The 23473-nt window shown below is 42.8% G+C and overlaps 1 protein-coding gene across 2 annotated transcripts in view; it reads right to left on the minus strand.

Moving 5' to 3' along the window:
* Positions 1-23473, minus strand: part of CPED1 (cadherin like and PC-esterase domain containing 1) — a 387681-nt gene that overhangs the window by 319087 nt on the left and 45121 nt on the right. For both annotated transcript variants that reach the window (XM_073619808.1, XM_073619809.1), the window contains exon 2: positions 6667-6859. In XM_073619808.1, coding sequence (XP_073475909.1) covers positions 6667-6859 — 193 coding nt within the window. The remainder of the gene's footprint in view (positions 1-6666; positions 6860-23473) is intronic.

Genomic DNA, 23473 nt, shown 5'->3' on the forward strand with positions numbered 1-23473 from the left:
AAATAATTAAATAAACGTATATCCATGCTGCTGTCTTAAACTTTAAAGTGGACCTTTCTCCAGACCATCACAAAGAAATGAATGTCACTATGCAAAAGGATGTGAAAAGACATAACAAAAAAGACTCTTCTCTGCAGGCATTTCTTTCCAAGAATGTTCTCATTTTTCTTTTTTCCAGTACTCTACTCCCAACTGTCTTTTTAAAAGGGTAGGAGGATTCCATCTCTCCTTACTTCCCGGAGTTCAAACTCATCCCCTTGCCCAGGTTACACTAGACATTATCTAAGTAAAGAAAATAAAAGCCTATGCCAGAAATCTTGCGAGATTTTGCAGTGTATCAATGACATTACCCAGGAAGACACTGGATGAGGCTTTCCAACATATAATACTGGTTTAATATGTTTACCCTGGCAATTTGACAATAATTCATGCATTTAGATATTTAAAATAAGGAACTAAAACCTATGCAGGCTTCCTGACACCAACAGTGGGGTTATGTACTGTAACCAAGACAGGATGGCACCGCAACTTTTACACATCCCATCCTGCTCTTGGGCAATCAGTATTTACACATTCCATGTTAATTGGATTAAGTTATCCTAAGATGTGAAAAAAAATGTTGGGGTATCTTATTGACACTCCAAGAACTGAAGAAGTGGCTTGGTAAGCTATGAAAGTCCAGTTACAGTGGGGACGGAAAGTATTCAGACCCCCTTAAATTTTTCACTCTTTGTTATATTGCAGCCATTTGCTAAAATCATTTAAGTTTTTTTTCCTCATCAATGTACACACAGGACCCCATATTGACAGAAAAACACAGAATTGTTGACATTTTTGCAGATTTATTAAAAAAGAAAAACTGAAATATCACATGGTCCTAAGTATTCAGACCCTTTGCTCAGTATTTAGTAGAAGCACCCTTTTGATCTAATACAGCCATGAGTCTTTTTGGGAAAGATGCAACAAGTTTTTCACACCTGGATTTGGGGATCCTCTGCCATTCCTCCTTGCAGATCCTCTCCAGTTCTGTCAGGTTGGATGGTAAAGGTTGGTGGACAGACATTTTTAGGTCTCTCCAGAGATGCCAAGGTCCTGGATGGTGAGCCACTGATGATCCGCTATGCGGTAGCCATACGGCGCCGCAAGCAGGACGTGGGAAGCATGACGCCGATGCCAGGGCCCGCCCCCGTCAATGGTGGGACGGGTGACGGGTCATGGCCTGGGCGCATCGCAACCCCGGGAGAAAGACCAGATAGATCCCAGCACCAACTGCATCAAGGGAGTGATGGAATGAGACTGTATTCATTGGGATGGAGGCATGTTGATGCACTCTGATACAAGTAAGTGGACAGGTCACAACCCCATTTTCTGTTATACCAATACCAGGGTGGCAGACACCCATTTTTTTGTGGCCTGATTAATCCACCTATTAAGTCCACATGTACCAACCCTAATTTACTCTTCAATCATTTCATGCCAACTTATCTCTATTCCCTACCATATTAATTTTTCATTCTCTCATACTATCTATCCCTACATTCTTTGTTTTGTTGCTTTCCCTCTTCCTTTTTCTCTAATATTTTCTATTTTATAGAGACCTATGGTCCTCCTCTTGCTCACTGACTAATCTCAGTACAAGGGTCGCATTAATACTCTGTATAGATACTAAGAAACCTTATAATACCAAAATATTTCTTCTGTTTTCTTTGTCTCAATTCAGGGCTAAAATATCTTTGTTATAGTTTGTTTTCCTTTAGGCAGGCAAATACTGATTTAATTCAGGGCTAAAGCTGTTTTTGTTTTTTTGTTTTTTATGGTCTTGCCTTTTCATTATTAATTTTATTTTTATTTTTCCCTTTAGTCAGACAATATACTGATTCAATTCAGGGCTAAAGCTATTTTTTGTTTTTTATTTTTCCATTTTTTGTTTTTGCCTTTTTGCTTTTGTTCTCCCTTTAGTCAGATAATATACTGATTCAATTCAGGGCTAAAGCTGGTTACACTCCATACTCTCTTGCATAATGATTTTATTCAGTGCATGATTTGGTGTCTATTGTGGTATTGTCTATGCCAATATTGATTCAATTCAAGGCAGAGATCATTTGCTTTTGTATCTCTTGCTCATTCATCCTTTTTCTCTTTTTTCTCTTCTTTATCCTAATTTTTGTTTCAAAACTTTATTTTCCAATACAGTTTACACGTCTCATTCCATCACTCCCTTGATGCAGTTGGTGCTGGGATCTATCTGGTCTTTCTCCCGGGGTTGTGATGCGCCCAGGCCATGACCCGTCACCCGTCCCACCAATGACGGGGGCGAGCCCTGGCCTCGGTGCATCGGCATCATGCTTCCCACGTCCTGCTTGCGGCGCTGTATGGCTACCGCATAGCGGGATCATTAGTGGCTCACCATCCAGGACCTTGGCGCTGGGGGGTTGGGAGGTGGAAGCAAGATCTCCCTGGCTGCCCCTCCCCATCCTCCCCCCGTCGCGTCATTACGTCCGCCCATGACTCTGGCGGGAGCACGCCCCTGGTCCGCGGCCTTTTAAAGGCACCTCAAGGTTTCGCCATGTTCTCTTTGGGGCATGCTACCTGGCCCGGCATTTTTTACCACAGGTAACCTTTTTGCACACCTCCACATGGCTCCACTGACACCAGCAGTGGCCTCCTGTATCGCACTCACATTTCATTTCACATACACTTCCACGCTTCTCTCTTGTTTTGGGCCTCTTCTCATACACTGACACTCACTCACACATTGGTTCCATACCTAGTTTCTCCCTCTACACTCTCTCCACACCCCTCACACTCGACTTACTTCACCTATCTCCCTGTTTGTTTTCACAGTTTTCCTTCTACTCTCTTGGCCTCGTCACATGTCCCCGCCTGGCGACCCCTGTGGTGCTTTGGCCACTTTGTTAGCCGTGGCCAACGGTTTCCTGGAGCGGGCTCTCTGCCTCAACCCCGGGGGAGATTTAGTGGACCCAGACCAACATTGCACTCTCTCATGTATGGGTCATTACCGACCTATGCATTATCTGTGAGTATATTAACAACTTGCATCCCCGTAGCTTATCTTCCCCATACCTCTGTTCCCACATTAACACACGTTTATTGTTTTAATGCAGCCCACTGCATCAGACTCCTGATGATTGGTTTCAAGCCAAGAAACGCGTAGAGTTAACAACTATTGATGCACATACTCATTTTATTGTACTATGTACTTTTTTCTGCAATTGTACAATCAGCATTTGAATTATGTCTGTAAATATACTATTTTTAATATGCTACGTGGTGGCCTTAAACATGTTCCATTTATGACTATATTTTGTTCTAAGATCTATGTTATTAAACTCTATACCATCATTATCTTGCAACATTTTCTGTGGGTAATATTAATATGTACAGGATCCACCCTAGACATCTCACTACAGCACTCTCCTTAATGTGGACACACTCACCAACATGCCTCATACAAAGTCCCGCCTTCATCCTCCATATATTTCTTCTGTATTCATTGGGATGGAGGCATGTTGATGCACTCTGATACAAGTAAGTGGACAGGTCACAACCCCATTTTCTGTTACCCCCACAGAATGATGCTGCCACCACCATGCTTCACTGTTGGGGCTGTATTGGACAGGTGATGAGCAATGCCTGGTTTTCTCCACACATACCACTTAGAATTAAGGCCAAAAAGTTCTATCTTGGTCTCATCAGACCAGAGAATCTTATTTCTCACCATGTTGGAGTCCTTCAGGTGTTTTTTAACAAACTCCATGTGGGCTTTCATGTGTCTTTAACTGAGGAGAGGCTTCCGTCGGGCCACTCTGCCATAAAGCTCCAACTGGTGGAGGGCTGCAGTGATGGTTTACTTTCTACAACTTTCTCCTATCTCCCAACTGCATCTCTGGAGCTCAGCTACAGTGATCTTAGGGTTCCTCTTTACCTCTCTCACCAAGGCTCTTCTCCCCCGATAGCTCAGTTTGGCTGGACGGCCACTAGGAAGGGTTCTAGTTATCCCAAACGTCTTCCATTTAAGGATTATGGAGGCCACTGTGCTCTTAGGAACCTTAAGTGCAGCAGAAATTTTTTGTAACCTTGGCCAGGCAGTTCCTTTGAACTCATGATTCTCATTTGCTCTGACATGCACTGTGAGCTGTAAGGTCTTATATAGACAGGTGTGTGGCTTTCCTAATCAAGTCCAATCAGTATAATCAAACACAGCTGGACTCAAATGAAGGTGTAGAACCATCTCAAGGATGATCAGAAGAAATGGACAGCACCTGAGTTAAATATATGAGTGTCACAGCAAAGGGTCTGAATACTTAGGACCATGTGATATTTCAGTTTTTCTTTTTTAATAAATCTGCAAAAATGTCAACAATTCTGTGTTTTTTTGTCAATATGGGGTGCTGTGTGTACAATAATGAGGAACAAAAATGAACCTAAGTGATTTTAGCAAATGGCTGCAATATAACAAAGAGTGAAAAATGTAAGGGGATCTGAATACTTTCCCCGCTGTAAATGTGAATAATACTAGATACATGGTAGACGACAATACTATATGAAGAGCGCTAGATATCTTGAACCTGTCCACATTAGACCCTAAACCAGATAATATTATGCAATACTTCCAATTTTACCTGTCAGTCTTAAGCCCCTTTCACACATGCTGTCCGATCAGGTCCACCTGTCCATTTTTCAGGCGGACCTGATCGGAGCCTCCATTCAGCTATATGGAGCGACGGATGTCAGCTGCGACATGTCTGCTGACATCCGCCACTATCCGGTCTGCCAAATCCAGATGGATGGAGACCCTATTTTTCATCCGTCTGGCGGATCGGATGGAATCGGATGAAAACGGACAAGCGGATCCGTTTTTATCCGATCTATAATAGAGGACAGCGGGGCTCTGACACATCCGTCTCAGCACAGTTAGCGGAGATGGACCTTTTTAACCCGCTGAACAGCGGAGATCAACGGATCGATCCCCGCTGAGCAAGCGCAGTCCATCAAAAAGGACATGCCCTGTGTGAAAGGGGCCTAACTCAGTTATGATTGATATATAACCATCTTGGTTTATTCTATTTATTTAACTATTAAAGAATCTAGTATGAGAATGAAGGCTCCTTGATCTAGAAGAAAAGGGAGCCCTGACTATTGGAAACATGGTTGCTCCTATATTAAAACCCATTTCCCCCACCCCAGTTATACATGGGGTAACTAATAACTGTTCTAATGACAGAGGGGTAGTGGGTGTTGCTGATACATTTAGGTGTGAGGGGAGGAGTACCGACTTTGGAGCTGTGATAGCCACCAGGAAAGTTCTCACCCGCCGTCCATGTTTTTGCATGCTGTTACATGATTATTTACAGATTTTAAGTGGTCATTATCCTAAACCCTTTTTAAATTTTGTTTAGTGGCATGCCCATCTAGAAACTATGATTAAAGGCTGTCTGTAGTTAAAGCCAAGCTGTCTTAGTTGAAATGTTCCATCCTCTGCCCCTTCAACCACAGGGATGATCTTTAGGTGCTGCAGGTGTTAAGATCTTTAGGTGCTACAGGATCTGTCATAAGCATTTGTCAAGAGTGCTGAGTATGCTCACCCTTTTTGCCCCCTCTTCCAATTATTGAAGCTGTGCTATAGCTTCCATCAGTAAAAACAGTCTATGAGTGGAGGAGGTAGAACTTTCATTCAACCACCCGTCCTTCATTCATAGAGTGCTTTTCATTGATGAAAGCTAAAGTACAGCTTTTATTAATGGAGGAGGGGGACAAATGAGTGCTTATGATAGGTCCAGCAGCTGTATTCACCCACACAGCACCAAAATATTACTACTACAGGGGTATGTGGAGATGGGGAGGAGGGAAGAGGAAAGAAGATTTTAACGAAGACAACAGCCTCCAGCACCAGGGACACTTCTCACTGAATGTAAGTACGGTCCCTTGAGCAAAAACGAAAAACAAAATAAAAGGTAGCCTTTAGGATAGGTGTTTATGCTATGTTTACATAATTGGGTGCGTGGAGTTTATCTGTAACAAGAGTATTTCTGGTAAGAAGTAGAGAAATCCTAGCAGATCAAGGGCTGTATTCTGGTAAAGTGTTAAATCTTTTCTTTCTCAACAGTACCAAAAAAATTGCATATATTTTTGGATTTTTTTTTTTTTAGATCTTTTTTTTAAGAATGCCTTACTTTACTGCTCTGAGCGGTTAAACAATATGGCTCTGTTGGAATAGCAGGCATACATGCATAGCAGACACATAAGAATAGCAGGCTATACACAGAATAAAAGAGTATAAAAAAAGAAAATAGGAACAAAATTAGAGAGGTTCCCACAGTGACCAATTCATTTTTGTCTTTTATTCCCCAGGAATATTAAACAAGGAATATAAATGTCATGGTCACCATGGACAGTAGCTGGGATTTTATTTTCTCCAGTTTCTCTTTGTAAATGGTACTAATAATCCTATGCTCAAAAAGTGGTCTGAAAAAAATGGAGCTACAGCAAAATGAATGTTGTGATTCTAATAGAAACCTATACCAGAAAAAGTGCTCAGTGACATGGCACAATCTAGGAATCAAATTGGTGTACATCACAGACAAATAAAGTGAAATACTGTATACAGTAATATACTAGTTCTTTATAAACTTTAAATATACTTACTCTGAGGCTGTTGTCCGTACCTAACAAATGATTTTATGCTTCTAATGTCTTCAAACTGTAAGACTGTGTACCCGAGGCTAGCCAGGATCCTTTTGTATAGAGTGGAATCCTCATTACTGAATGTAGGATATGTATATATTAAGACTCTTCTTTGAGCACTAGAAACCAGTTTCTCCTTCCTATTTTCTTCATACTGTTGAAAAAAAAGAAGTTCATTACACTGAAACTTTAAGTTAATCTAAGTAATAATAATAATAAAAATAATAATAATAATAACAATAATATATTTGTGACAATGTCAAGATTTTGCACTATGGGAGGTCAAGCACAGATTGTGTAGTCCATATTAGGTTTTATTATTTAATTAAAACTGGTCTTACCTATTTATTACAATAAAATTGACTGAATCTAAACTGAAGCTCTTGATTTTATTACTGCGATCCAACCCATCCCATGAACCATATACCTACATGTAAGCAAGTGCTTACTAGGGGATTGCTGTATTATGTGTTTTGTTTTTCTTAATGTTTTTGACTGTGCACTGTTTAAATTGTGTTGCTCTACTGAGCTGATAATTCCTGAGAAGCAAGGGTAAACGCTGCTGGTCAGGTTTACCTGGGCTTTTTGTGTGGGCACTATCTATTGGAAGGGAACAGGAACTGTGCTAGGATGTGGTTGCCACCTTGCTTGATGTCAGCCCTTGGCCGGATCCTAGTTGGGGCTCTATTGACATGGACTTGTGCTATCCATCTAAGGGCTTAAAGGACTCTAAAGACTTTCTTCAACTAAGGTATGACTACATCAATGGGCATGGGTATCAAGGGGCACACAGAAGATAAGAATGATTTTAACCACTTTCCGACCGACTCACGCTGATATACGTTGGCAAAGTGGCACGGGGAGGCAGAATGGGGAGATGCCTATGTAAACAAGGCATTTCCCAGTTCTGCCTAGCAACATGACGGATCTACTGCTCCCAGTGATCGGGAGCAGTGATCTCTGTCATTTTCTAGTGATCCCATCCCCCCTACAGTTAGAACACACTGAGAGAACACACTTAACCCCTTGATCGTCCCCTGGTGTTTAGATGGAGTGAGGCTTCAAGGAGGGTTATGTACAGAGTTGACCTTCCAGGGATTGAAGTTTAACATATGAATCAGTATCACTGGGATGAGGGGACAGGTAACTGAGCTGGTGGAGTCCAGTGCAAGCTGTACGGCCCTGAGTCAGAAGTGCTACACAGAAGAGAGAAGTGTAATAGGAACTATTACCTATAGTGTACAGAGTCTAAAGTCCTTCCCCTATGCACTCCGGTATCTCTGCTGTTGTTGCTATGTCTCCTTAGCTCCCTGCGATGTTCAGGGAGGGAGGAGGAGAAAGAATTGTGAGGCAGACAGCTCTGGAGTCCCATAGGCCAGTGCCTGGCACCCGCATGTCCTCCGGTAACCAGCACTACAATCGCCTATTATTGTAACAGGTGTCGGCTGCCTATCACAATTACACACCTCAGAGCCGACGGAGCCTAGGCTCCTACTCCACACTGACAGTATATCCCCAACAGGAGAAGGCACCTCCTAGATGGAGGGACATTTATGTGAACAGAGCCACTCTGATCTGTAAATGTAGGGAGGGGAGATATATACGGGGGGTTACATTAGGGGTATTTTCCGGGGGGTTACATTAGGAGGATTACACAGGGGGGAGAGCTGTGCTGATGCCCTAGCCTGCTCAGTGCCCCGGATTAGTGTCCCCATTGGAAAATTTTTCTTTTTTTTGATTAGGATGGGTTCTCTGTTCTTTGCCTCAGTCTTTTTCAAAAAATCTAAGCCCCTCTAACACACCAGGTTGAATGTACAAACATACAATATCACAGGAAATCTCTGAAGGTAATACTGTACTTAGTAGCCAGTAGTAGCGCTATATCAAAGAAAACAGGCAACAAACCAAACAAAGGCAAACTTAATATATTGTCATCCAATATGATTGGTAACTAGGAAAGCATAAAAAGGATTATCAATTGTAATACCACAATTTAGCATACCACGTTATTAACAGTAAGGACTAGACATAAGATGACATTTGGCATCCAGATCTGCATAAACAGTAGCAAGGCCACCTCAAGTGCAGCAGTGAGCAGTAGTAAAGTTTAATCTACTATATTATATTTCTGCCTTGAAAAAGTATTCACACCCCTTGAAATTTTCCACATTTTGTCATGTTACAGCTAAAAACATAAATGTATTTTATTGGGATTTTATGTGATAGACCAATACAAAGTGGCACATAACTGTGAAGTGGAAGGAAAATAATAAATAGTTTTCAATTTTTTTTTACAAATAAATACCTGAAAAGTGTGGCGCGCATTTGTATTAAGCCCCCTTTACTTTGATGCCTCTAACTGAAATCTAGTGGAACCAATTCCCTTAAGAAGTCACCTAATTAGTAAATAGAGTAAATAGAGTCCACCTGTGTGTAATTTATTCTCAGTATAAATACAGCTGTTCTGTGAAGCCCTCAGAGGTTTGTTAGAAAACCTTAGTGAACAAACAGCATCATGAAGACCAAGGAACACACCAGACAGGTCGGTGATAAACTTGTGGAGAAGTTTAAAGCAGGGTTATGTTATAAAAAAATATCCCAAGCTTTGAACATCTCATGGAGCACTGTTCAATCCATCATTTGAAAATGGAAAGAGTATGGCACAACTGCAAACCTACCAAGACATGACAGTCCACCTAAACTGACAGGCCGGGCAAGGAGAGCATTAATCAGAGAAGCAGCCAAGAGGCCCATGGTAACTCTGGAGGAGCTGCAGAGATCCACAGGTGGGAGAATCTGTCCACAGGACAACTATTAGTCGTGCCCTCCACAAATCTAGCCTTTATGGAAGAGTGACAAGAAGAAAGCCATTGTTGAAAGAAAGCTATAAGAAGTCCTGTTTGCAGTTTATGAGAAGCCATGTTGGGGACACAGCAAACATGTGGAAGAAGGTGCTCTGGTCAGATGAGACAAAAATTTAACTTTTTGGCCTAAAAGCAAAATGCTATGTGCGGCAGAAAACTAACACTGCACATCATCCTGAACACTCCACCCCCACCGTAAAACATGGTGGTGGCAGCATCATGTTGTGGGAATGCTTTCCTTCAGCAGGGACAGGGAAGGTGGTCAGAGTTGATGGGAAGATGAATGGAGCCAAATACATTGCAATTCTAGAAGAAAACCTGTTATGCCGCGTACACACGACCGGTTTAGCCGTCGGAATAAACTCCGATGGTTTCTCCGACAGAACTGCGACGGAATTCCATTCAAGTGGCCTTGCCTACACAGGGTCAACCCAAAGTCCAACCAAAGTCTGACCGTCCAGAACGCGGTGGCGTACAACACTTATGACGGGACTAGAAAAAGGAAGTTCAATAGCCAGTAGCCAATAGCTTCCGTCTCGTACTTGCTTCACAGCATGCGTCGTCTTTGGTCCATCGGAACAGCATACAGATGATCAGTTTTCCCGACAGGAATTGCTTCCGTCGGAAATATTTAGAACATGTTCCATTTCTAGGTCTGTCACAATTTTCGAAAAAAGAAGTCTGATGAAGCACACACGCGATCGGAATAGACGATGAAAAGCTTCTGTCGGACCTTTTCTGTCAGACATTCGGCTTGTGTGTACAGGGCATTAGAGTCTGCAAAAGTCTTGAGACTGAGGCAGAAGTTCCCCTTATGCCCCGTACACACGGTCGGACTTTGTTCGGACATTCCGACAACAAAATCCTAGGATTTTTTCCTACGGATGTTGGCTCAAACTTGTCTTGCATACACACGGTCACACAAAGTTGTCGGAAAATCCGATCGTTTTAAACGCGGTGACGTAAAACATGTACGTCGGGACTATAAACGGGGCAGTGGCCAATAGCTTTCATCTCTTTATTTATTCTGAGCATGCGTGGCACTTTGTCCGTCGGATTTGTGTACACACGATCTGAATTTCCGACAACGGATTTTGTTGTCGGAAAATTTTATCTCCTGCTCTCCAACTTTGTGTGTTGGAAAATCCGATGGAAAATGTCTGATGGAGCCCACACACGGTCGGAATTTCCGACAACACGCTCCGATCGGACATTTTCCATCGGAAAATCCGACCGTGTGTACGGGGCATTACAGTAGGACAACGACCCTAAACATATAGCCAAAGATACAATGAAATGGTTTAGATCAAAGCATATTTATGTGTTAGAATGGCCCATTCACAGTCCAGACCTAAATCCAATTACTGTTTACTGTTTAATTATCCAAATTACTGTTCACAGACGCTCTCAGTCCAATCTGACAGAGCATGAGCTATTTTGCAAAGAAAAATGGGCAAAAATTTCACTCTCTAGATGTGCAAAGCTGGTAGAGACATACCCAAAAAGACTTGCAGCTGTAATTGCAGTGAAAGGTGGTTCTACAAAGTATTGACTCGGGGGGGCTGAATACAAATGCAAACCACACTTTTCAGATATTTATTTGTAAAAAATGTTGAAAACCATTTATTATTTTCCTTCCACTTCACAATTATGTGTCACTTTGTGTTGGTCTATCACATAAAATCCTAATAAAAGAGGCGCATGCGATGCGATGCACCTAGGCACCTAAGATGGCCGCAGGCTGTTAGTGCTCCGCTCCACCACGGCCCCGCGATAGCCACCGGAGCGTTCAGGAGCAGCCCGCTGAGCACCTAACCAGACAGCACGAGCGGGGGGAAACCCCCTAGAACATAACCCCGACAACGGCGAACGTTCGCCGAACTTGGCAAGCCAGATGACCTCGGCGGGCCCTCCGCTCAGCTATGCCAAGATGGCGGCGGCTCCACGAGGCCCACACACACAGGAGGAGATGGAGCTCTCGAGGGGGGAGCAGGACTCTCAGCATCCACAACCACCACAGTCCCCAGGTGAGGACTATCCACCCTTGCCCCTAGCTGCATCCCCAGCTTCCACGGAGTCCCTCCTAAGCAGGATGGGTCTGGGCCTTCCCTCAACACCTATGCTAGATCCTCATACAGGAATGTTGTTATCAGCTCCAGAAGCCCGTCCTGAAATCCCTGTACCATTGGACTTCCCCTCCATGATGGAGGCATTCTCCTATCTCCTTTCAAAAAGCCTGGCCCAAAATGCAGCACTCATTACCTCATCCATCCATGCTGACCTGCAGCAAATAGGAATGAGGATGGACATAATCGAAAAGAAAGCTGACCAAGCAGTTTCTCGCATTAATCAAATTACAGCGAGGATACAAGATCTGCAAGATCAGCTGGAAACAGCATTTGCCAAAATCGATGACCTCGAAAACAGATCAAGACGTTATAACTTCCGAGTGCGAGGTATCCCTGAATCAGAAAAAAAAGTTCATGCTGCGGTAAAGACCCTTTTGCAGAACCTTATACTGGATATTACGGAACAACAACTGGAACTGGACAGAGTGCACAGAGCCCTCCAACCCCCCCCCGTTCAGATGGCCTCCCTAGAGACATCATTGTGAAACACCATTTCTATTGCATTAAGGAGGAGGTGATGAGAAGATCTAGGGGCTCTGAAAATCTAACACTGATGGGCCACAGGATCCAAATTTTTGCAGACTTGTCACCATATACTGTGCAAAAAAGACGCTCTCTCAAGCCTTTACTCCAACCACTACTTGACAAAGAGATCACATACCGTTGGTCATTCCCACTCCGATTGAATTTTTCCTATAGAAACAAAAACTACAGTTTTTCCTCATTCGCTGAAGGGGAACGTCTGCTTCTACAATTGGGTCTGATCCCCCAAGATCCTGCTTCCTCACAGAATAGCAGGAGCTCCTCATCATCTACAAAAAGGCCCCCACCAGCAAGTCCACTGCAACACAACTGGCTTAAACAGAGCTCCAAACGCTCCAAAGAAAATCTTCCACCATGATGCGCTATCCTCCATTTGGTTCCAGAACCTGTTCCGTTGATCCCTGATGGACTTATCGGGTTAACAATAACTCTTCCGGGACATTTCCTTTTCCTCATTTAAATGTCCCCTGCAAAGTTGCCATATGACAGAGGGGCTCCATTCCTTGGCAGTGGCCCCCACTGCTGCTGCCATCTCAGATCTCACGGGCTCAGTAACAGCAGAGCCTGTGAGATCATAGGGTTGTGGCAGTGATGGGAGGAAGTCTCTTATTTTCTCATATGCTGTTTTATATATATATATATATATATATATATATATATATATATATATATATAGCTATATCCGGTCTCTATACAGTTCTGATAGGCCCATATAGATACTAGGGCTTGTTGACCTTCCCTCACCAGCGAACCCCACAGTTGCTCTTATTTTAGTTTACTCTCTATTTTTGTAACATTTTGACCACCTTTTAGGGTCCGAGTTTTCCGGCGCACCCTACTATTTAGTTATCCCTGATATCCCGCTGGAGTCCTGAGGTCCGGTTAGGACAGTATAACCCTATCTTACATACAACCATTAGATGATAGGGTTGCTCTGTTTTATTGCTCTCCTTAATGTTCTAATAGGTTTTTCCTTTTCTTATTTTATTTTCCTTTTTTTTTTTTTTTTTTTTTTTTTAGGTTTTGGAAATAATGGTATAACGTTTACAAATCATTAAATATAGGGTTCTAGAGGTGGAGGGGCCGTGGTGGACTTAGTGCACCTCTAGTTGAATCCAAGTGCACTGATCGTGCATTTGGTTTCTTGCCCGGTTACCCCTTGGTTGGTTACCGGCCCTCTCAGGTGAAGGGGTAGGAATGGGCAGCTCATCCTACCCAGGGGTTGGGGAGGGGTCAGGGGACCCCTGTTTTTGTAAGTTCTGCTCTTGTTATATGTATGACAGATCTGTGAATCAGTTTTTGGTAACATGTCTAATCTCTCTATTACTTTTTTTCACTCCTCTCCTCTCTCTTTCTCCTTTCTCCCACTCGAGAGTCTCCAGGTTCTGCGCTCGCTCATGGCTTCTCCTCCCAGGTCTCTCGCCCCAATTGAGCTTCCTCCATGTGATCATTGAGACGAGTTCTCCCACAAATTCAGGTAAGACCTTTCTTATAAGCAAAATCCCACGACATACAAGTCATGGCTGATACCCTGAAAGCCCATCCAACACTTAATTTTATGTCACACAACACTCAGGGAATGAACTACCCCGTTAAGAGGAGGAAATTGTTCCAAGTATACCAATCAATGCACACGGATGTTCTCTTTTTTGCAGGAAACTCATTTCCCCATATCATACAAACCTACATTTCTCCATCGCAACTTCCCCCAATTTTTTATCTCCTCCGCTCCCAACAAGACAAAAGGGGTAGCCATATGTTTTGCTAAACATATCAATCTCTCTTAACCTCACATGATTATAAACCCTAGGGGACGTTATTTACTAGTCTCATGGAATATATATGGTGCATTATACACCTTTGCCTCATACTACGCCCCTAATAAAGGCCAACGGCTTTTTTTGAATCCATGCTTCACATACTCCGCCCACATTTCAAGGGCACAACTATTTTGGGAGGGGACTCAAATTTAGCCTTTGACTTCTCATTGGATAAGTCAGGAGATGGACTACAGAAACTCAAGCGCCCTACTAGACAGAGCGTTAAAGTAGCTAAGCTGCTACACGAAGCGGGATTGGTAGATGCCTGGAGGGAATCTAATCCTCGTACTAAGGATTATTCTCATTTCTCAGCACCCCATAATTCCTACGCCAGGATTGACCACATCTTTATACAGGCCTCTACGATCCCTGTGATTGTAAGGTCGCGGATTATAGACTCCCCTCTGTCGGACCACTCAATGGTTAATCTGTCTACCCATAGATCATCAGGCCATAGAGAACGCAACCACTGGCGCCTGCAGGAATCCATCCTTAACGACCCCATACAGGTCACTATCATGGAGAAATCTATTAAAGAATACTTTAACCTAAACACCACGACGGATATTACTCCGTACACAGTCTGGGCTGCTCATAAAGCGGTGATCAGGGGGAAAATAATGCAACTAACAGCTACACTGAAAGCGGAACACAAAAACGATATGATCAAATTGACTGCAAAATTTCGTGATCTTGCAAAAGCACATAAGCTTAATCCTAATGCGGAATCCCTATCTCAGTTGGATAGAGCTCGGGCCCTTCTCAACCTGAACCTAACGACAACGGCGGAAAGGCACCTCAGGTGGACAGGGGCGCGTTTCTACTCCCAGAAAGATAAGATAGGCACAAAATTGGCGGTAAAACTTACTCCTAAACCTCGCCAACTGGCATTCCCTAAAATTAAACTGAACTCAGGCGACCTGACCCAGAATCCTACCAAGATCATGGATGCTTTTCAACAGTTTTATGCGGAACTTTACAGACCGCAAAACCAACATTGAGGACTATCACGGGATGACTTCTTTGACTCCCTGCCTTTGCCTTCATTATCCATAGAGCACAGGAACCTACTTGAAACCCCCTTTTCAGTTCCGGAGGTTCTGGATACCATTAATAACTTGAAGCTTGGATCCTCCCCTGGACCGGATGGGCTTTCCACCGGGTACTATAAAAAAATTTGGGGAAACTTTAGCCCCACATCTCACTAAACTCTTTAACTTTCTTAGGGAAGGTCATCCTTTGGGATCTGATCTAAATACAGCATACATTTCTATGATCCCCAAGCCAGGGAAGGATCCAAGTGAAGTTGGAAATTACAGGCCTATCTCCTTAATCAACAACGACATAAAGATTATGACCAAGATCCTGGCCAATAGACTAGCCAGTTTCATTCCCTTATACATAAATAACGACCAGGTAGGGTTCATACCTGGGAGGCAAGGCCCGGATCAGATCAGAAGAACAATAGATGTAATTTCCCTCCTTAAATCTAGCTGGGATGGAGGTTCCCCCCAAACAGGATTTATTCTTTCTATTGACCTCCACAAGGCGTTCGATTCAATCAACTGGAACTACCTTTCTGAAACCCTTAGAAGATGGAACTTTGGCCCCCATTTCCTAAATATAATCAATTCCATGTACTCTAATCCCTCTGCCCAAGTACGGTTGTTGGGAAGATACTCTTCCTCCTTCCTAATTGGGAGGGGCACTTGGCAGGGCTGTCCCCTCTCGCCCCTTCTCTTTGCTATGGCCATTGAATCATTGGCCATAGCAATTAGAACAAACCCTGATATTAAGGGGGTGACTTGCGGAGACCAAGAGCACAAATGCGCACTTTATGCGGTTGATCTCTTGCTATATATTACCTCCCCTTTAATAACCACCCCGAATATTTACAAGGTCCTGAACTCATTTAGCAAAATCTCCGGCTTAAAGGTCAATATGTCCAAATCCATAGCTTTAAATATAACTGTTGCTCCCGACATAGTGACACAACTAACTAATAACTTTGAATTCTCCTGGGCCCCCATGACCATCCCGTATCTGGGGATTGAACTAACCCCAGATGTAAATAACCTCTTTAAAGCTAATTACCCCAACATGCTCAAAAAGTGTAGGGGGGAACTACAAAAGTGGTCAAGGTGTGGCTTATCCTGGCTGGGACGAATTCACGCTGTGAAGATGACTCTCCTTCCCCGTCTCTTATATCTATTCCTCTCTCTACCAATCTCGCCTCCGAGGAATGTTATTCGCAAGTTTCAATCGGAGATTACTCATTTTGTCTGGGGCAATAAGGGTTATAGATGTCCCTCCAAAATACTGTATCGCCTTAAGACACAGGGAGGCTTAGGTCTCCCAGATCTATGGAACTACTTTCAAGCTGCGCAATTGTCGCAAATCTCTGTAGTTTTTTCTAAAGGCCCAAAACCCGAGTGGCTTTCAATGGAAAGAAGAGCTACTCCCCACAACACCATTTTCCTCCTGTGTTGTGATCTTACACTTAGACCAGCTATAATGGCCCCCACACTTTCTCACTCCATGGCAACGTGCACTAAACTATTGCAACACCCCTCCCTTACATCACAGCTCAAGCCTTTATCCCATCTATTTCACAACACAAAATTTACACCATGAGTAAATATCCGAGCATTCCGATGGTGGACTGACAAGGGCCTCTATCGGATCGGACATTTCCTAACTCCAGCCGGCCCCCTTCCTATATCCTACTGCAAGCGTAAACTAGAAATGCTGGATACGGAACATTTCCGATTTACACAAATCTCACACTTCTTACACTCTATTTGGACTAACAAACCGGAACCTCCCTCAATAACCCCATATGAACATTGGTGCTCGAATCTTACGGAACAAAAGGGGGGGAATCTCCTTGATTTATACTGCACTACAGACAAACCTGGATAAACCGTCTTACGCTGAGACCTGGGAGGTGGATACAGGCGAAGTTTGGCAATCGACAGATTGGTTCAAATCCTGGACACGCTCCTACAAAGGTATCTGTAACATTTCCCTCATAGAGGCCAGTCTAAAGGTTTTGTCCAGATGGTATTATGTTCCATCCAAACTAGCATTAATATACCCCGGTACCTCTCCTCTTTGTTTTCGAGGTTGCGGCCTAGAGGGCTCCATGCTGCACATTTGGTGGACTTGTCCCCACATCAGAACTTTTTGGAAGCTGACTTTTCGTACAATTAGTAAACTGATTAAGGTCTCGGTTGCCCCCAATCCACATATTGCCTTATTTAACCATGATATACCCAATACACCTAAACACTTACGGGCATTATCCTACTTTGTTTTGTTGGGTGCGAAAATCACTATAGCAAAAGCCTGGAAGAGAACCAAGGTCTCCTTCCAGGCCTGCAAGAGGAAAGTGTCCTGGATCATGTCCCAGGAACAAATAGTCGCGAAGCTGAATGACAAAATCAAGAAATTTAATACCATTTGGGAACCGTGGGCCACATTTTGCAACATATCTCTTATACCGGGTATGGAACCTGACGTAAGTTTAGCCTCTGCTATTAAATAAACCTCTCTCCATCTTCTCCTTTCCATTTTAGCCCTTTTTCACACGTTTTCTGGGGGGGTGTTCAAGGGCTCCCGGGATCATCCGACGTCTTTCCTCAGGGAGCGAATTTATACTCCTGCCTGTCCACCTGGGTTGGAGGGGTCCACCGGACAGCTCTGACTAGTACACACAGATCAAATGATCTGTACTTACATTGAGAAACATGGAGAGTCCTGAGGAACTTTTCTAAAAGTTTTACACCTGTTAGCATATCCTCATATGGTATTCCTGAGACCCAGGAGACTGGGATTAATTCTATATTAATCAGAACTATTGGTACTCGGTTCATGAGAATCTTTACGATTTTTCATGGAGAATCTCTTTTTTTCTTTTTTATTTGGAATAGTTATGTTATATATTTTTACCTTTCACTCTGTGCTTCACAGAACAGTTCAATTCTATACTGAATCTCGGTTAATTACAGGTTACAACAGAGATGTGTATAACAGCCGAGAACTAATTCGGTAATGACAGTTTTACCTCTTTTTATATGTATTAGATTGTAATTTTTGCTCATTTCCATATAACACATTATAGGTTATGTCTCCTCATTCTTCGGAAATGTACGCATTCTCATGTATGTTATGGTAAAACACTAATAAAATGTTTTTGAAATTAAAAAAAAAAAAAAAAAAATCCTAATAAAATACATTTATGTTTTTGGTTGTAACATGACAAAATGTGGAAAATTGCAAGAGGTATGGGTACTTTTTCAAGGCACTGTAAGTGCTGGAACCATACTGCCAGAGAGTATTTATTGTGGCAATGTTAGTCATAGACTGATTGGGTATGCACTGTCCAAAAGAAAAGGAGGATGGTGGGGGGGCTGGCAAACAAAGGGAACTTGCAGAATAATGTGGTACAGGGTTGGTATAGGTGCAGTCCAGGTTTGGAATAAGTGCGGTGAAGATTGCAGTATGGGTGTGGTATGGATTGGGTACTCTTGATGTCCTGCTCTCAGAGGCTCAGTCCCTGCTAGCAGTATCAGCAATGGGCGAATAGTTCCCTTACCAGTCCCCAGGAGGTTGTAATGACCTCTTGCTGTAGAAGAGGGTGCTCCTTCTGTCTCTCCTCAAAGGCCCCCGATTATCAGTCGTGGTAAGCAGAGGGTGAGTGGATGCTTTAGTCTCCCTGCGGCAGGTGCTGTAATATGGGCCATGCAGCGCTGCCCCCGGGTGTCCTCACTCCTAGTCTCAGGCTCGGATTTCTGCTGGTATGGTCTCCCGCTGGCAAGTGAATATTTAGACCAGGGGTCTTCAAACTACGGCCCTCCAGTTGTTCAGGAACTACAATTCCCATCATGCCTAGTCATGTCTGTGAATGTCAGAGTTTTACAATGCCTCATGGGATGTGTAGTTCTGCAACAGCTGGAGGGCCGTAGTTTGAGGATCCCTGATTTAGACAGAGGTACTCTCTCTCTAAGCCCCTCGGGGCTAACAGGAAACTTTGGGCAGTTTAATAAAATTAATCTCTCACTCCTACTGCACAGTGAATATTGGAATCTGTAGTATAAGGAGTCAATTGGCCCCATTATATGGCTGCCATCAAACTACAACTCAGAGGATTCTCAGCACTCTGCATAGAAGTCTACGGGCTTTCTTGGCTTTAGAAATCCCCCCTGCTGGCCAGGGGAGGGTGATGCAGCATAGCATCAGTATCTTAGTAGATGGAGAGAAGCATGAAAGGCAACATCTCCTTCTCCGTATTGCTTTAGCCCAGCATCTGGCTATAGTGATATAGTGATAAGGGTAAACAGAGAAAGTAAATAGAGAAAGTGAATCTCCCTAACAGTGTGTTGTCGGATTTTCCGAGTGTGTAAATCCAAAGTACAAACACGCATGCTCGGAAGCAAGGGACGAGCTAGAAGCGGTCGGTCTTGTAAACTAGCATTCGTAATGGAGAATTAACATTCGTGACGTTGCAGATTATGAAATCTCCAAAAGCAGCGCACAATTCTCTTCTTCTTTAATGGGATAATAATGAAGCTGCTTTGCTGGTGATATTGATAGAGTTATTGCAAACAAATTTTCAAAGGCTTTTTTTTCTAGTGATATCAAGAATAATATTATTATGCTTTTTTTTTTATTTGGGCAAGATACCACAACACCATTATCCTGTTTTCAAAATTTCATAACAGACTATGAAACTGTTTTGTTTTTTTTTTTGTTTTTTTAAAATTGTGGTCTTTTTTCGCAAAAAATAAAAAACCCAGAGGTGATTAAATACCACCAAAAGAAAGCTCTGTTTGTGTGAAAAAAAATGAATTACATTTGGGTACAGTGTAGAAATTGTCATTCGAAATGTGACAGCGCTGAAATTTGAAAATTGGCCTGGGCAGGAAGGGGGCTTAAGGCCCCAGTAAGCAAGTGGTTTAAGAAAAAATGAATGCAGCCACCACACTTAAAGAATGGTAAGCTGCAATATATTAACTTAATGTTTTTTTCAGTTTAATATCATTTTAAAGGGTATCTAAACCCAAAAACAAAAATGTAATATAATGCAGCCCAGTAGTCCTTAGATGATGTGGCTGCATTAGTTTTCTATTTTTTAGGCTCTTTTCCTTTATTTTGACATGGTCACCCTAAACTAAAAACCCTTCCTGTCCCTGTGTGAAAATGTTCACTTACTTCTCTTAATCTATGGAGCCATGGCTGTCACTGAACTTCAAACTTGTCTTCCTGCATTTATCTCCACTAAATGAGGGGCGGAAGGGGGAGATTAGCAGTTTACAGAAGATAACATTGATACCATTATTTGTGCTTTCAATTCAGCTCACATAAATTGACTAAGGCACCTCATTTCTGGCAGGAACATCGACTTTCTGTAGTTGCAAAAAATTCTTATGCCCCATACACACGGTCGGATTTTCCAATGGAAAATGTGTGATAGGACCTTGTTGTCGGAAATTCCGACCGTGTGTGGGCTCCATCACACATTTTCCATCGGATTTTCCGACACACAAAGTTTGAGAGCAGGATATAAAATTTTCCGACAACAAAATCCGTTGTCGGAAATTCTGATCGTGTGTACACAAATCCGACGGACAAAGTGCCACGCATGCTCAGAATAAATAAAGAGATGAAAGCTATTGGCCACTGCCCCGTTTATAGTCCCGACGTACGCGTTTTATGTCACCGCGTTTAGAATGATCGGATTTTCCGACAGCTTTGTGTGACCGTGTGTATGCAAGACAAGTTTGAGCCAACATCCGTCGGAAAAAATCCATGGATTTTGTTGTCGGAATGTCCGAACAAAGTCCGACCGTGTGTACGGGGCATTAGTCAGAAGAAATGAAAATGGATGCAGCCACCACATCTAAGGACTGGTAGGCTGCAACAGATTACATTTTGGTTCTTCTTCTTATTATTATTATACAGGATTTACATAGCACCGACAGTTTGCGCAGTGCTTTACATTAGGTTCTTGGGTTTAGCTATCCTTTAGTCCTAAAATGGTGCAGGTGATGCTATCTGTTACTATTCTGCAGTAATTATCAGTAAACTTAATATTAACTACATATATTAAAGTGGTTGTAAACCCTGTTACACCACCTATAACAAGGCTTACCTGTAGGTACCTTGAATATCTCCCAAACTTGCACAGTTTAGGAGATATTCAGTATATGCGCTGCTGCCGACGTCATTGGCGCATGCGCACTAAAGAAAGGGGCCGCTGGTGCCATTTCTTCAGTAGCTGTGCCGTGACATCATCGCGGCTCTGGCAAATCACAGCGCCGGAGCCGCGAACCTGGAAGTAACTCCGGTGGAAGATGTCCGCGCTGTACTCGAAGGGCCGACGCCAATCCAGGGCATCGTTCTAAGGTAAGTATTTCATAATGAGCTAGTATTCAAGCTCATTATGCCTTTGTCTTGCAGGGTTTTTTGTTTCCCGAGGTATACAACCTCTTTAAGAGACAACCCTGACCTAGTCTAAAGGCGGCCATACATAGATTGAAATCTGGTTGGTTCAGCAGGGGCCGGCTGAATTTCAATCCATGTATGGGCAGGCTGGTGTCACAGAAGTCAAACTACTGATTGATTTCTGTACAACCAGCCTGTCAGGTTTTTCCTGGCCGATCAGTGCAGCGGCTGGAGCCGGCAGCACTGATCAGTGTGATCTGACAGCAGGGAAGTCTTCCTGCTGGCAGAATACAATGATTCAGTGGGAAAGATTCCCCCTTCCACATCAAATTTGTTGATGAGGGAGTCGGGTCATTTTTTTTTTTCATTCAACCTGCTGCCTAACTCCACCTAACTCAACTTTACAATTTAAAGTGGAGCTAAACCCTTCTATGCTTTACAACCAAGGAAGCTGCCATCTTGGCCTTTGTTTGATCTACAGTTGCGATGTTGTTGCACATGTGATCAGTTATGACACCACCCATTTGATAGTTTGGCAGTTCAATTGAGAGCACAAGCAACCATGACAGCTATCACTGACAGCATGCCTGGAATATAACTGTTTTGGGAAACAGATTGATCGGTTTAGTTCCACTTTAAAACAGGGCAGCACAAAGAAATCCTCAATCATGAATAGTTGAAGTGCTAGTAAAGTCAGTTTAAAAGAGATATTAGGTAAATTACTGCATGAATAGTAATGTGTAGTCTCAAGTTCTTCATGTCATGAAGTAACCATTTAAACATGATTGCATAACAAATCATTTCCTTTGAAAAATGTTTTTTTTTTTCCAATTTACTTTTGGTAATTAAAAAATAAAAATGGTCAAGCTTAGCATTTGTTCCATTGAACTGAAGCCAAGGCCGCCCCTGTAGAGCAGTGGGTTATTTACAGAAAGTACAACTTGACAGTTGTGTCATTTTCAGAATGTCCTTTCTCTGCAGAAGTTGGATGTGTAAGCTATTTTCAGCCACCTGACAGAAACCATGTACATTTCTACAAATGCACAACATACAGTTAGCAGACCACATACCTTCTTGTCATCTCTGTACAGCCTTTACGATTACATTTGAGGAAAATCTGACAACTAAAATTACCTGCTTTCAACAACTGGGAAAAAAAGAAGGGTTTAGAGCAACCGACAAACAAAATATTTTTATTTTTATATTTATATTTAAATTTATGGTCCTCCTGTTTAAATTTAAGGAGATTTGGGGGTGGGGGTGGAGGGGGGGGGGGGGGGGGGAGAATAACATTCAGAGTTAATAGAGCTGATCATATTAATTTCACTAGAGTAAGTTTCCAGATGCACCCCAATATAAGATAAAACACACATTACTTGATAATGCTGCTTGGACAATCAGATATTGTATCTCTTTTCAATTGTCATTTTCCAGCAGCTAGAAGATGTACAGAGCAAAAAAGGGCATTGGTCATGTGAATGATGAACTACTAAAATGTGAAAAACACCTCCAAATGAAGTCTGGCCTGCAATCTTGCTTGCTTGGTAATTCTATGAACAGTTTCGTACACACAATCGGATTTTCGGCAGGGAATTGTGTGATGACAGACTCTTTGCCTAAAATCTGACCGTATGCTCCTTCAGACAATTGTTGTCCAACTTTCCGCCAACAAATGTTGGATGGCAGGCTAGTAAATTTTCAGCAGACTATGGTCTGTTGTCAGATTTTCGTATCGTGTGTACACAAGTCCATCACACAAAAGTCCAAACATGCATGCTGGGAATAAGTGCTCACCAAACACGACATTAGCAGAAGGTGCCCAAAGGGTGGCGCTCAAGAGTGAAATTCTACGTAGTACATCATTACGTTCATGTTTGTTGGCCGACAATTGTGTACCGTTAGTATGCAAGACAAGTTCCTGGCACAAGCCCTTCGGACAAAAGTCTGACGTTCTGTTGGCCAACAA

This window comes from Aquarana catesbeiana, linkage group LG03 (genome assembly GCF_042186555.1).
Source record: "Aquarana catesbeiana isolate 2022-GZ linkage group LG03, ASM4218655v1, whole genome shotgun sequence".
Lineage (NCBI taxonomy): Eukaryota > Metazoa > Chordata > Amphibia > Anura > Ranidae > Aquarana > Aquarana catesbeiana.